The 13,058-nt window shown below is 61.2% G+C and overlaps 1 protein-coding gene across 2 annotated transcripts in view; it reads right to left on the reverse strand.

Moving 5' to 3' along the window:
* The window catches only part of SULT4A1 (sulfotransferase family 4A member 1), a 34,654-nt gene that overhangs the window by 5,357 nt on the left and 16,239 nt on the right, over positions 1–13,058 (reverse strand). For both annotated transcript variants that reach the window (XR_011650330.1, XM_004456424.3), the window contains exons 2-5: positions 12,066–12,196; positions 10,693–10,773; positions 10,012–10,138; positions 5,368–5,462 (exon numbers count right to left, since the gene is read on the reverse strand). Coding sequence is in view for 1 of the 2 variants with exons in the window: in XM_004456424.3 (XP_004456481.1) it covers positions 5,368–5,462; positions 10,012–10,138; positions 10,693–10,773; positions 12,066–12,196 (434 nt within the window). In the remaining variant the exon portion in view is untranslated. The remainder of the gene's footprint in view (positions 1–5,367; positions 5,463–10,011; positions 10,139–10,692; positions 10,774–12,065; positions 12,197–13,058) is intronic.

The raw sequence follows: 13,058 nt of genomic DNA on the forward strand, positions 1-13,058 counted from the left end.
CAGACCAAGTGCTCTTGGGGGGAAGGTCGTGCTATGCTCAGCCACCCCCACACACACAAGCAAACTCGGTGGAAGGGCATGGAAGGGCGGGAGATTGGCAGAATAAGCAAATGAATAGAAAGCCTTTATTTGAACTGTCATTGAAAAAAAGAAAGGATCAACAGAACAGTTAAAGAAGCCTGGCCTTCAGAAGGGAAGCCGCACGACAGGGAAGCGGCAGGCCTAGAAGCAGGAGCTGGAGCAACGGGCCTTCCCCATCAGCTCTGCCCACCCCTGGGGCACCACCCAGCTCGAGAGGAAGGGGCGGATCTGTGCTGCCAACCTGCACCCAGCCCTGTGCAACAGGGCGCTCGGAGGTGAGGTGAGGGAGCCGAGCTCGGGACTCCGACAGGCCCTGGTGGCAGCTCGAGCGCCTGGAAAGGAGGCGTGCGTGGGCTGTGGCCAGGGGCAGCGGGCGTGGCCTGGAGCCAGGGGCGGGGTTCCTGGAATCCCATGGCGGGGTTCCCAGCCCAGCGCTGCCCCGTCCAGCTGGTCAGCCTCCTCCCAGCTGATGGTCAGGATCAAGAGGGATGACGGTGGTGACCTAGCCCAGACAGGGACCAGCTTCCCCTGCTGGCAGAGAGTCCATCCTCTTTTTAAAATTCACACCGTCAGCCTCTGCTCGTCCCAAGCTGACACCCAAGCTGGTGTTCCCACAGCACTCTGGTGCCTGGTTCCCCGGCCACATCTCTGAAGTCCCAGCAACACAGACATGCCAGCCTCGAAGGCCCCGAGCGGCTGCCTCCAGTCACCCCGCCCGCCCTCCAGCGCAGCCACCTTGACTAACGCAGTCAATCCCCGCACTCTTGGCCGAGGCAGAGGCTTCACACAGCACTGCCCAGACGTCCTGGTCGGTGCCCTGGGCTTGCAGGCGAGTGGTGAGCACTGCGGTCCTGCATGAGCTCTATGAGAGCCTGCCAGCTGTCCCCAAAGCACTGGCACCGATTCACACACACTGATGACAGGTGGAAGAGGGCCCCGCTGGCCCATAGCCTCCCCGCGGTGAGATCCCGCCATGTCCACTGTCATCCCTCCACCCGCTGGTAAGGTGTCCCAGCAGCTAAGGGGCCTCTGCTCTGAATCGCCCTTTCCTGCCTTTTGCCCTTTTTTACTCAGTTGTGTCTTTTTCCTACTGACTTGCAGAAGTTCCCTCTAGATTATGACCAGTCACATTTTGTAAATTCTGTATGTTACATGTTGCTTCTCCTAGCCTTGGATTGCTTTCTCTCTGTTTCTGTGTTCTGACGTAGAGAAGGGTGTCCCCTGTTCTTTTAACCAACGGCTCCCTTCGTGGTGGGAACTTCTAGAGTAACCTTGTTTAGAAAATCCTTCCCAGCCTTCCTTCCCATGAGGTCTTTAATCCACTGAGAGCATCCCTGTAGGTACTCTGAAGCAGATGACGGACTTCACTGTCCCCGCACCCCAGCCACTGACCGCCACTTGCATCTCTCCTTGGGCTTGGCTCCGCAGGCCCGGCTGGCCTCCTGGTCCCCGGACCAGCCTCATCCTGCTCCAGTCCTGTGGCCTGAACCTGCTAGTGTTGTCGCAGGCAGCCGCCCAGGCTGGCCCCAGTCTGTTCACTGAACTGACAAAGCCACCTTGCCCGCCGAGCACGAACTCCCTCAAGATTTGTTCCTCCCAGGTACACTGCCTGGCCCTCGCACCCACCCCCCCTCCTTCCTTCCAAAGTACTGGCCACATTCCCAGAGGGCAAATCCAGTGCACAAGAGCTTTTCAAGCTTCTGCTCGCATCGTGTTCACTGACGTCCCACTGGCCCCGAGAGGTACATGGCCCAGCCTAGAGGCCGCGCAGAAGGAGACCACATGCTCAGGAAGCCGTGATTCATCGGGGCCATCGGTGTCACCAGCCACCACACAGCCTTGTGCTCACCCATGACTTTAACCTCCTGGGTATCCACCAGGCATCCCCTTGAGCTCGGGGCCATACAGCCATCTGCTTGTTGGGCAGCTCTGCAGCTCCGCTGGGCCCCAGGCTCATCATGTCCAAAGGAAAACCCCTGCTTCACCCATAGCCTGCTCCTCCTCCCACCTCTCCTCTGGGATTTCTATAGGATCAAGTCCCAATTCCACACCTGGGCCTGCCTCACTCTTCAGTCTCATCTCTGACCAAGTCCCAGCCCCCTCCCCTGCCACTACCTGAGCGCCTCCAAACAGGATGGGCAGATGCACACCCTTGCCCAGGCTGTCACCGGCGTCTGAAAGGCAGGTCCCTGCTCTGCCCAGTACCAGCAACCCCATACCGGCAAGACTGACCCCTTCTGCCAGCCCACGCCGCAGGCCGTACCGCGTATCACATCGCCAATGTCTCACTGCAGTGCCGTCATCTCTAAAGGAGCGGCCCAGCACCCGCCTGCTGGCTGAAGGCCCCGGGCAAGCTCCTGAGCCACCCTGAGCCCAAGTACTCCCTGGTAAGGAGGAGATGAGAGTTTCACTTGAAGAGTGATTCACTTATTCAACAAATATTTATCTCAAGCCTACTAAGCCAACAGCAAAAATCTCTATTCCACTTGAGGGAGCAGTAAATAAAAGAGAAGCACTGGAATTGGGGGTGCAGTGGGGGTTCAAATTCCAACAAGGAAGATCTCACTGACAGGGTGGCATGGGAGCAAAGACCCAAGACAACCAAGGGGTGGGAGATCATTCCAGACACAAACAGAAGACCCTGAAACAAGCTTGCTGGATGAATTTGAGGGATAGCAAGAAAGTTGTCACGGAACCAGGCTGTCTGAGAAGCTGGGGGCTGCTGCATGGTCTGCACGCTTGCTGAGGCCAAGATGGGAGCCGAGGAAGGACGTGCCCTGGCTGCTGTGGCAGGAGCCGTGCAGCTGCCAAGCTGAGGCAAAATGGCAAGCAGTCCTGGGAGGAGCAGGAAGCCGAGACTGCAGGCCAGAGACGACCCTGACTTGGACCAGGGAGAGAGGGCAGAACTGGGGAGGATGTTTTGAAAGCACAATCAATGGGATTTGGAAAATGGATGGAGATGTGAAAGAAAGGAGAGTCAACAATGATTCAAGGGTTTTTTACCCAAGCAGCACAGAGGATGGTATCAGCTGCCATAAACCAACAGATGGGAGCAGCTGTGGAAGATGCGAGGGGAAAGCTCCAGATTTCAGGTAGGGTATTAAGTTTGCACTATCTGTCAACATCCCAGTAGATACAGGCCATGGCCACTGGCAGAGCACTCTGGAGTGGGCACATGGCTGGTCCAGATACTTTGTAGTGGTGGTCGTTAAAAGCAGAAGACTGGACAAGATCAGTGGGGAGGTGAGAGGCAGCCTGGGGATGGAGACCCAGGGGTGTGCACCATTGGGGGGCAAGAGGGAGGGGCACCAAGGAAGGGGAGAGGAGAGCAGGGACATGGGGAGGCACCAGGAGAGGGGCAGATCGGCCCACAGCTACCGGCAAGTGGGTGAGATGGCCTGAGCAGAGTGGAGGTCACTGGTGTCCCAACATGGTTGTTTGGGAGGATGGCGGGGCAAGCCTGACTGAAGTGGGCCCAAGAGAGAACAAGAAGGGGGCAGTGAAAATGTTCTGGAACAAGAGTGGCGATGATGCACTGAACCATACATTTTAAAGGGTGAGTTTTATGGTATGGGATTCCATCTCAAGTTAAAGACAGGAGGAGAGGAGACGAAGTGGACACAGCAAGTGTGTGGGCAACTCTTTGAGGAGTTTCACAGTCAAGGGCAGCCAAGAAAAGAGGTAAAGGCTGATGAGAGAAGAGGGGTTAAGAGAAAGGTTTATTTTTGTTTGTTTTAAAAAGGAGAACTATCTTGTTTCTGTACTGATGGGAAAGACCCAGGAAGGCAAGACTGATGTACAAGAAAATTATTATTAAGAATTGTGAATTCATAAGCTTTCTAACCAATAGTGTCTGCTGCTTTAGACTAGAATTGTGAATAATTAACTTGTCCATTGTCCTTTGGAATGTTGTAACACTGCTGTGCAGGCAATCCCCTCACCTATTAACCAAAAAACCAATGTTTAAATGGAACAAGTTACCAGACATGGCATTTGCACAACCTGTTTGTATCCCCTGTAAAACTAAAAGCTGAAAACCTTCATGCTCCTGTTCAGTGGACCACGAAGAGAACAGAACAAAGACCCCCCGAGACACCGCGTCTCTCTTGGTGGGGCTGGTCACCACCCCCCGCATGGATTCGGTTACTTTCGATGAGGTCGTTCCTCGTGAGTTCCAAGACTCATTGGAGTTCTGAGGTTCTGAACCCCTTAAAAGGGATGGTCCCCAAGCTGCCAGCTAGAGCCTCCCTCAGGAGGGGACGCGCTGCCTGGGACTGTTTTACGAGTCAGGACTCTGATTGGCTGCAAAGGGGCTCCCCAGCCTCGTGAGAGGTCAGATGCTGAGTCTTCCCCGGATTTGGTGAGTGGCTGTATATACTTTCATTCTTTCCTATGTCTTTAATTGATTGCTTTCTTTTGTGATTGCCCAATCGTTACCATCATTTGATATAACTTGAAACTCATTTGACTGAATAAAGCTTTCTTTGCCTAGCATGTAGAGTTTCTGCCTCTTCCTTAGCAGAACACTGTCCTGAGGGTTCAACGTGCTACCACGCACACAAAGCACTTCTGCGCACATGTGGCAGCCATGACAGGCTCATGATAATGGCAGTGACGATGTCATACGTTCACGTGTCTAGATAGTGAGGGCAAAGGGCAGAGGAAAGGTCCTACTTCCTTTCCACATCACCCCTGCCTGGCAGAGCCGGGCGTGCCATGAGTGGACTTTTCATTCAACAACCATCCAGTGCTCACTCACTCTTGCCATGTGCTATACTGTGCACCCAGAAGAATCTGCTGACTAATCAACACACAGTGGTTAAGAGCTGCCAGCGTACAGCATACTGGCTGCAAGGGAATCAATCAAGGCTCTGGCACCTCAGCATCCTGTCCCAGAGGGGTCCCTCCAGGGAAAAAGGGTGGCAGCAGGTGAATCTGGCTACACCTCTACTTGTGCTGTTAAGGCAGGAGCACGAGTGGACAGGGGCTATTGAACGCCCTACAGGACACAGCCCAGACGCTGCCCTGGAACAGGGGTTGGGAGGGAGGGAGGAGGGTCTGGGTGGGTGAGCACAGGCTGGATACCAAAACACCAGCCCAGCGGGGACTTGGGGACGTCAGGGAACATCTCTGCGTCCCCATATCACCCTAAGTCACGGGTCTTAGGGTGGCTGTGCCGGGCACCCCGAGTTGCCCCACTGGCAGTCTTGGTGGGGCAAGCAGGCTCCGCACACCCCCTGTGTGTGCACACTGGATGGCCAAGCACGGCTTCCTGCAGCGACTCACCCGGTGCATGTCTTCATACTTGAGGAAAAGCACGTTTGAATCCAGGCGGTGTTCCCAGAATTCCTGCACATGCTCAAACCAGGAGCCATATCCTACTGTGGAGACAGGGGGAAGAGGGTGAATCACATGGGTGGGAGAAGACCCGAGCACAGGGGTTGGCCTATTCCCACCTTCCAGAGGGCTCCTGCTGCCCAGGAGCTCTGACGAGACCATTGCTAATCCAGGGAAGGAAAGAGTAAGCTCTGAGCCTGGCTGGCAGCCCCCGAGAGAAGCCACACCAGGAGTCCCTGACCCCTGCCAAGGGCCCTCCTCGGACACCATGCAGACCCGGCCGTTGGAGGCCAGCCTGGGGGAGGCACCCAGCACCCCTGCTCCCAGGCACCATGCAGACCCAGCCACTGGGGGCCAGCCTGGGGGAAGCACCCAGCACCCCTGCTCCCAGGCACCATGCAGACCCAGCCACTGGGGGCCAGCCTGGGGGAAGCACCCAGCACCCCTGCTCCCAGGCATCGTGCAGACCCGGCCGTTGGAGGCCAGCCTGGGGGAGGCACCCAGCACCCCTGCTCCCAGGCACCGTGCAGACCCAGCTGCTGGGGACCAACCTGGGGGGAGGCACCCAGCACCCCTGCTCCCAGGCACCATGCAGACCCAGCCACTGGGGGGCCAGCCTGGGGGAAGCACCCAGCACCCCTACTCTCAGGCATCGTGCAGACCCAGCCGTTGGGGGCCAGCCTGGGGGAGGCACCCAGCACCCCTGCTCCCAGGCACCGTGCAGACCCAGCTGCTGGGGACCAACCTGGGGGGAGGCACCCAGCACCCCTGCTCCCAGGCACCATGCAGACCCGGCCACTGGGGGGCCAGCCTGGGGGAAGCACCCAGCACCCCTACTCTCAGGCACCGCGCAGACCCGGCCACTGGTGGCCACCCTGGAGGAAGCACCCAGCACCCCTGCTCCCAGGCATCGTGCAGACCCAGCCGTTGGGGGCCAGCCTGGGGGAGGCACCCAGCACCCCTGCTCCCAGGCACCATGCAGACCCGGCCACTGGGGGCCAGCCTGGGGGAAGCACCCAGCACCCCTGCTCCCAGGCACCGTGCAGACCTGGCCACTGGGGCCAGGTCTCTGCCAGCCAGTGGGTGGGGCACCTGGCAGGGGTCTTGGGAGCACCTGTCATCTGATTTGCATGACCAGCAGTCACCTGGAAGAAAACTGGGGCTGAAGACCAGTCATTTCGTTGGCAGCAGATGGGGGGCTCTAAGACAGACCTGCAATAGGGGACCTGCCAGGAAGAGGGTCGCCAGAGTCACCACAAAACATCTGTGGGAGGTGGCTGAGGGCCTGTCCAGGCACATGGAAGGCCAGTGGTGGGGCCGAGTGTACTCACGCCCCCAGCGCAGCCCCACCTTTCCTCCGGGACCTTACTGACCTGGAGTTTGGGGAAGGGCCCGCACACGGTGGGTGCTGATCAGTGGGTCCAGCCTGCCCCGCAACGTCCTCTGAAGACCATGGAGCACCACCCACCTGTCTGCACCACGGGCTCCAGCACAGGGCTCCCAGGGGTGGCGTTTTAAATGGAGGTGGGCAGGCCTTGGCCTGCAGTGGCCCTGCCTGTGGAGTGCTGCCTTCTCGAGCACGAGGGGCCGCCCAGGAGCAGTGGCTAGGCTGCCTGCCACTCACTCGTCCGTCTGTCTGCCTGCCTGCCCTGTTAGCACATGCCAGGCCTGTGGATGCAGACGAGTCCACAGCCTGACAGGCCACGTGATGGGCCAATGGGTCACTCAAGACAGAGCAGGCTGTGGGACACAGGAGGCCCTGTCCCACGGGGGGACACAGCTCCTCAGCACGTCATCAAGGGAAGGAAAGAGGGAGCCGGGGAAGGGGCAGGTACAAAGGTGCCAGCCGGTGGGCAGTGGGCGATAGGCCAGGCGCAGGCGAGGGCAGGGCACAGGGCCCCGGGCTCAGCCAAGGAGTTTGGGCTTCAAGGCCTAAGTAGTGGGAGGGCTGCAGCGGGGGTTAAGACAGCTCTGGGGGACGGCAAGATAGGGAGATGGCAAAGAAATGCCGGCCTCGCAGATCAAGCACTGAACCTTCCCGAGCCACCGCATCTGCATGCGGGGTCCGAGGAGAGCCCACCCTCCAGAGAGCTGCTGGGCGCCGCCAGGTGAGTTCCTAGTCCAGGGCCTTGCAGGAGGGCAGGTGTCACACCTGGTCTCCTGTCTCCCTCCCGCGTGGGCAGCAGCGTGGAGGCTCCACGGTGGCATCTCAGAGCAAGACCCCGGATGAAGAGGCTGACCTACCAGTACTGCTGACAGGGGCAAGGGAGCTGCTCTCCCGCCTGCAAGGACTGTTCTTTGAACAGAAAACAGAGCTTCTAAATACAAATGTGGGATGGAGGCTGGGGACAACCAGGGAGCCGCAGGGTCCGCTCACTTCACGCGTCAGTCTGCCATCTTGCCAGCAGGTGGCAGCACCGCGAGGCCCGGGCTCAGCAGCCCTGCGAGGCCACCTCAGGGAGCAAAGCTGGGAGCAGGAGGGGCTCCACGGACCACCTGGCCCCGGCCCCCCACATTTTATGACCAATAAGATGGGGTTCTGGAAGGCAGGAAGGGGGCGGTAGTGACTAAGCAGAAATGAGCAGAAGGCGGGGGCACAGAATTCAGCCAAAAGGCCTGGTTTTGACACCCAAGGTCGAGACCTCTTGGAGCCTCCGTCTCCATCTGAAAACGCAGGCAAGTTGTCAGATCATTCTATCGAGAACAGGGAAGGGCCTGTGGGCGGCGGCAGCTGCTCCTCCTGCCAGGCCTGGCTTCCAGAACCCCTGCCTCCCTCCTGTGGGCAGCTGTCCCCACCCTCAGGACATGCCTGGACACCAGGAGGCAGAGATGCACACACACACAGGGCTGCCCGAACACTGCCATCTCATCCAAGCTTCTCTCTACACACAGCAAAAGCTGAGCGAGGGGACCTCCAAGTCCCAACAGGTTGAGAATCACTGGAGACCAAGAAAAGAACCCGTCTCCCCCTTCTCTTGGAGCGAGGCTGCCCATAGAGCTTGTGTTCCCCCAGCTGTAAAGGTCCCCTGGGGAGGCCTGACCTGGCCAGCCACCTCTGAGTGGGGGCCCCATGTCCAATGCCGGGCTCCGGGGGCAGCTGCCTGGGCCCCCGCGCTCTGCTCTACCCTCCGGCCTCGCTCTGTTACTGAACTGGAGCACTTGAGCGCCCCACCTGCACCGTATTTGTCAACTTCCTCGGAACCTCAGGCAGAGAAGAAAAAGGCCTTCCAAAAGATCTGGTACGGGGCTGGGACGTCTGAGGAAATCAACGAGCAGAAGGCAGGAAGCTGCTATGTATATCAAGAGGCCTTGGCAGGACCAAGGCAAGCGTCCGTGGCCTTGAATGTCAGAGGTGGGCAGGGCGTGTGGGCTGGAACGCGCGGAGGGGCCTGTGCCAGGGTCAGGAGGCGTGGAGCTGGCGCCTACGCGGCGGTCACTGCTGTTTGTGGCGGCTGTCCCCATGCAAGGGACTGCTTCTGTAGAGGCAGGGGCACATGTGGCACTGAAGGCAGTGGCTTCTTCCAGATGCCAGGCAGCCCAGGAGAGGGCAGGAGCGGCTGGACAGAAGGCCGTCAGCAGGCTTAGGAGGCCTGAGGGCTCAGGCACTGCTGAGGCAGAGACTCACTGCAGGGGCAGAGAACGTTCTGGGCCTTGTAGGTACCTGTGGGCTTTGAAACTACAGGCGGCGGAGCTCTGCCCGTGCGACAGTGCACTAAGGGGGTCAGGCCTCAACCTGGCCCGGGTGGGCAGCACCAGCTCGGCACCCTGAATCCCATCTAAATAGGGGGCAGCTCTGTTGTGAGCACCTGACACTTGGACTTCCTGTCTGCATTTTATCCTAATCGTGTCAAGTAATCTCACTATAGAACGCCTGACACGCCGCGCTGGGGGATATGGGTGGACGTTGTGCCACATAACCAGAACAGGAAGTGTTTTCAGTCCGTGTGGATTCAATCCCCGTCATGACCCGGTGCCAATGCTAAACCACCTCCCTGCAGCACTGGGGGACACCCAAAGAGGCTGGTGGCCATGGGGAGCGCCTCGGGAAGGAGGGGGCCGACCTGGAGAAGCTGCTAACCCCGTCCCCTGGGGACACGTGCCCCAGCCTGGAGAGGAGCAGAGGAAAGAGAGCAGGGCGCCTCCTCGCCAGTCCTCACACTTCCTTCCCCACCCCAACGCCCTGCCCTGCACTCTCAGACCTCCGGGCCCCCTGCTCCCTCCTGCCTGCCCAGGGCCAAGGCCGTGTCATCCTGGAGCACAGGGCAAGGCTCGCCCGGCTCACAGCTCCGCTCTGGCCTCTGCTTCGTGGGCAGGAATCTGTTTTCATTCTACCTTGCTGGGAAACTAGGCAGGAAGGAGGGTGCTTCCACCCGGGAATTCCCGGAAGCCCAGCCGTGCACAGGAGGAGCCCAGCTCCTGGTCTTAGACCTGCTCTGCCCCGTACGTGCAGTGCCAGCCACCTCCGGCTCCTTAGCCGCAGCTCCGCCACCTGAAGAGCGGGGGTGGGGACCGGCCTGCAAGGCCGCGGCAGAGCTGGAGGTGACAGGGCAGAGTGGCTGGCACCACAGCACAGCAGCCACCAGCAACACTTACGCTTGTCGTTCATGAACCTCCGGCAGAACTCCTGGAAAGTGCCTCGGTAGCTCATGGTGCGCAGGGAGCGGTGGAACTGGTAGTAGGACACCACCAGGTCCTTGGGGTTGCGCGCCATGTAGATGACCTGGGGGGAGGAGGGGAAGCCCGGTGAGCACAGCGCCCCTTCCCACCCAGGCGGGCTCAGCGGGCGCACAGCCCACCCTCTTGTGCTTCAGAGGCCGACACCTTGTCCCCAGCATCACGTTTAGAGTCACGCCCACTGCCGCCAGGCGCTTTTTGGCTTTTGCATCCTGTTTCAGCAGAGGGGTTCTCCTGTCCACCCGGTCCTTGCCAGGATATTTTTGGACCATGTCCTTCTGGTTTCGTCCCCCATGACCACTTTTCATCAGTGGAGGCAGCCCTGCCGCACCAGTGAGGGGGCGCCGGGCCTCTAATGCAGCGGAGACAGAGCGGCCAGCCGCTGTGAGTCCTCGGCCCTCACTGGGCCCCTGCTGGGCCTGGCTGCTCAGGCTGTGGCAGTTGTGAGGGGACAAAAGCAGACACAGGGCAGTGTGCGGGGCAGTCGGCCGGCAGCGCTGGAGGGGCCTCCCGATTCTCAGCTCTGGGAACGGGCACCCTGGGTGCTGATGAGGGACTGGGCGCCTGCCTCTGGGTCTCGCCTTGGGGGGCGGCCCTTACCTTGGACTCGCCGTTGTGGAGGTCGGAAGGCAGGAAGCGGTAGGGGAGGTGGCTCTTGATGAGGCGGGGTGACGTCAGCTCCTGCAGAGGGGCAGACAGAGCCGGGGGTCCGAGGGGGCCCATGGTCTCCACAACAGTCTCCTTTCTGGGAAGGGGTCAGGGCCGAAAGGAGGTGGGAGCCAGAACACCACATTGCCGACCTCCAGGCTGGCCCCTGGCCCCATCTTCAGGGGCTCACACCTGGGGGAGTCCTCATGCCACAGCACGGGTCTGCCCAGAGGCCTGGGCACCCTGCTCTGCGAGGAATGCGCCCCGAGATGGGCCTTGAAGGGCCAAGGGGCACACACGCTGCGCGGCGCAGAGGGGTGGCTGCAGGGCCCCCACGTGGCCCCCGCGAGTCTCGCTGCCTCCCCCTTGGCCTGTCCGTCCCCTCACAGGGCAGCTGGGGCCACCCAGCGCCTGCTCGCTGCCTCCAGGGCCGTGGCACCAGGCTCTTGGCACTGCCTGTCACCCCTGCAGCACACATGCCTTCTTACCGCTCGGAGGCCAGGGCCTCTGGGCCCACCCTCCCAGTCCCGCTGCCTGCAGGCCCCTCCCTTCAGGACCTTCCTGCTTCGCTCCCCTCCAGCCCAGATCCTGGGTTCCCTCCTCGTCTGCCTGCGTCACCCGGGCCTAAGTCCCACGAGGGCCGCATCGTGTCTCTCCTGTTCATAGTGGATGCCCTCGGCAGGAGCAGTGCTGGCACGTGGCGGGCACGTGGTGTTTACTGAGTGACTCGAGGAAGCCTGGCTGGGACCCCAGGTTGGCTCCAACCTGGCCGGGTGAAGGAGGGTGTGGAGGCAGCTAGGCAGGTGCTGGAGGCCGGGAGCAGCACGCAGGCCCCGAGCCGCACGCAAGGGCCACGCAGGGGCCTTCTCTGGCCCTAGCCCAGGCCATTGTTACGGGCCACGTGGGGCATGAGGCTGAGACGAGGTGGCGGTGGGTGTGAGTGGAGAGAAATTCCAGACACACCAGTGGGGCAGAAGTGAGGCGACTGAGGGGCGAGCACATTTACCTCCTGCTGCATGCCGGACACTCGATGCGAACACATCCGACCCCACACCCTGGGCAGCTGGGGTGAGCCACAGCGGGGGCGAGAGGGGAGGCAGAGCAGCGGGCCCAGGGCCCCCCTCCGCCTTGAAGCCCCCCTCCCTGGCAGCAACTCCGCACCCCCAGCACAGACACGCCACCCCCGCGGATGGGACCTGCCAGGGCATCAGGAGCACTCTCCCTCCCCCTCCCCCACCCACAGGGCCGCCCGCGCCTGCTGAGGGTGCCACAGCAGGATGCCGCCAGCGGCCCGTGGGGGCTGGCTGCGCTGGCCCCAGGGGTACCTTGATGATGTCCAGGCCCGGCTGGGGGTACTCCAAGACCGGGAGCTGCTCGTCGATGTTCATCAGGCCGATCTCGTCCGGCTCGGCCCCCTGGCTCACCAAGTAGACCACCTCCTGCAACAAGCTCGTGCCTGAGGAGGGGGACACACGTGAGCCGGCGCCCCACGGCCCTGCCTCTCCTTGGAAGCCCCAGGGCCCGGCCCCCCCGCCCCCGGCTCCCAGCTCCGGTCAGCATCTGCCGCACTCAGCACCCAAGTGCCCAGAGCCAAACGGGGCAGGAGGTCTCCCAAGGTCGACCCACAAGCAAGGAGGCGGCCGAGAGCAAGGAGGCTCCCAGCGAGAGGGCAGCCAGCAAGCGCCTTCCCCATCCCCCCTCTGGCCCCCAGGAAGCCCAGGGCCGTCCTCCAGCCCCTCTCCGGAGTCTCTGGAGAGAAGGATGCAGCCGACCTGACCACTTCCTCCCCTCCCCCGCCCCTGCCCATCTCTTCTGGGGTATTGGGCTCTGAGGCAGGCCTCCCAGCTCCCCAACCTGGAAACTCAGACCTCGGGCCCCTGAGCCCCTGGAGGGCCCGCCTAGCCCGGCCCTGCCACCTCCACCTCCTGGGCTCCGGCAGACCTGCCCACCCACCAACGCCAGCCCCAGCCCCCACATCTCTGCAGGAACTGGCACCTCCCGGTGCCCAGAGTCTCCTACGTGGCCCCACCCCACCTCCAGCTCAGCAAGGGGCTTAGGCCAAATGGGGGCCAGCCATGGCCCTTCCCCATCCCTCAGGCACCAGCCCACCCCAGCATGTCCAGAGCTGAGCGCTAATGCCCACTGTCACTCGCACTGGTCACATCACAGAGCCTTGTGCTGACCACTTCCTGGGAGACTCCCGCAGATCTGTGTCTGTTCCGCCCTACCCCCGTCTGCTTTCAGGTCTCTGGGCCTGGAGCTGAGAGCCCGGCAATGTAGGGAGGCTGCAGGGATGCTGGGTGCCAGAGGCCACTCAG

The sequence above is a fragment of the Dasypus novemcinctus genome, chromosome 12 (assembly GCF_030445035.2).
Source record: "Dasypus novemcinctus isolate mDasNov1 chromosome 12, mDasNov1.1.hap2, whole genome shotgun sequence".
NCBI classification, from domain to species: domain Eukaryota; kingdom Metazoa; phylum Chordata; class Mammalia; order Cingulata; family Dasypodidae; genus Dasypus; species Dasypus novemcinctus.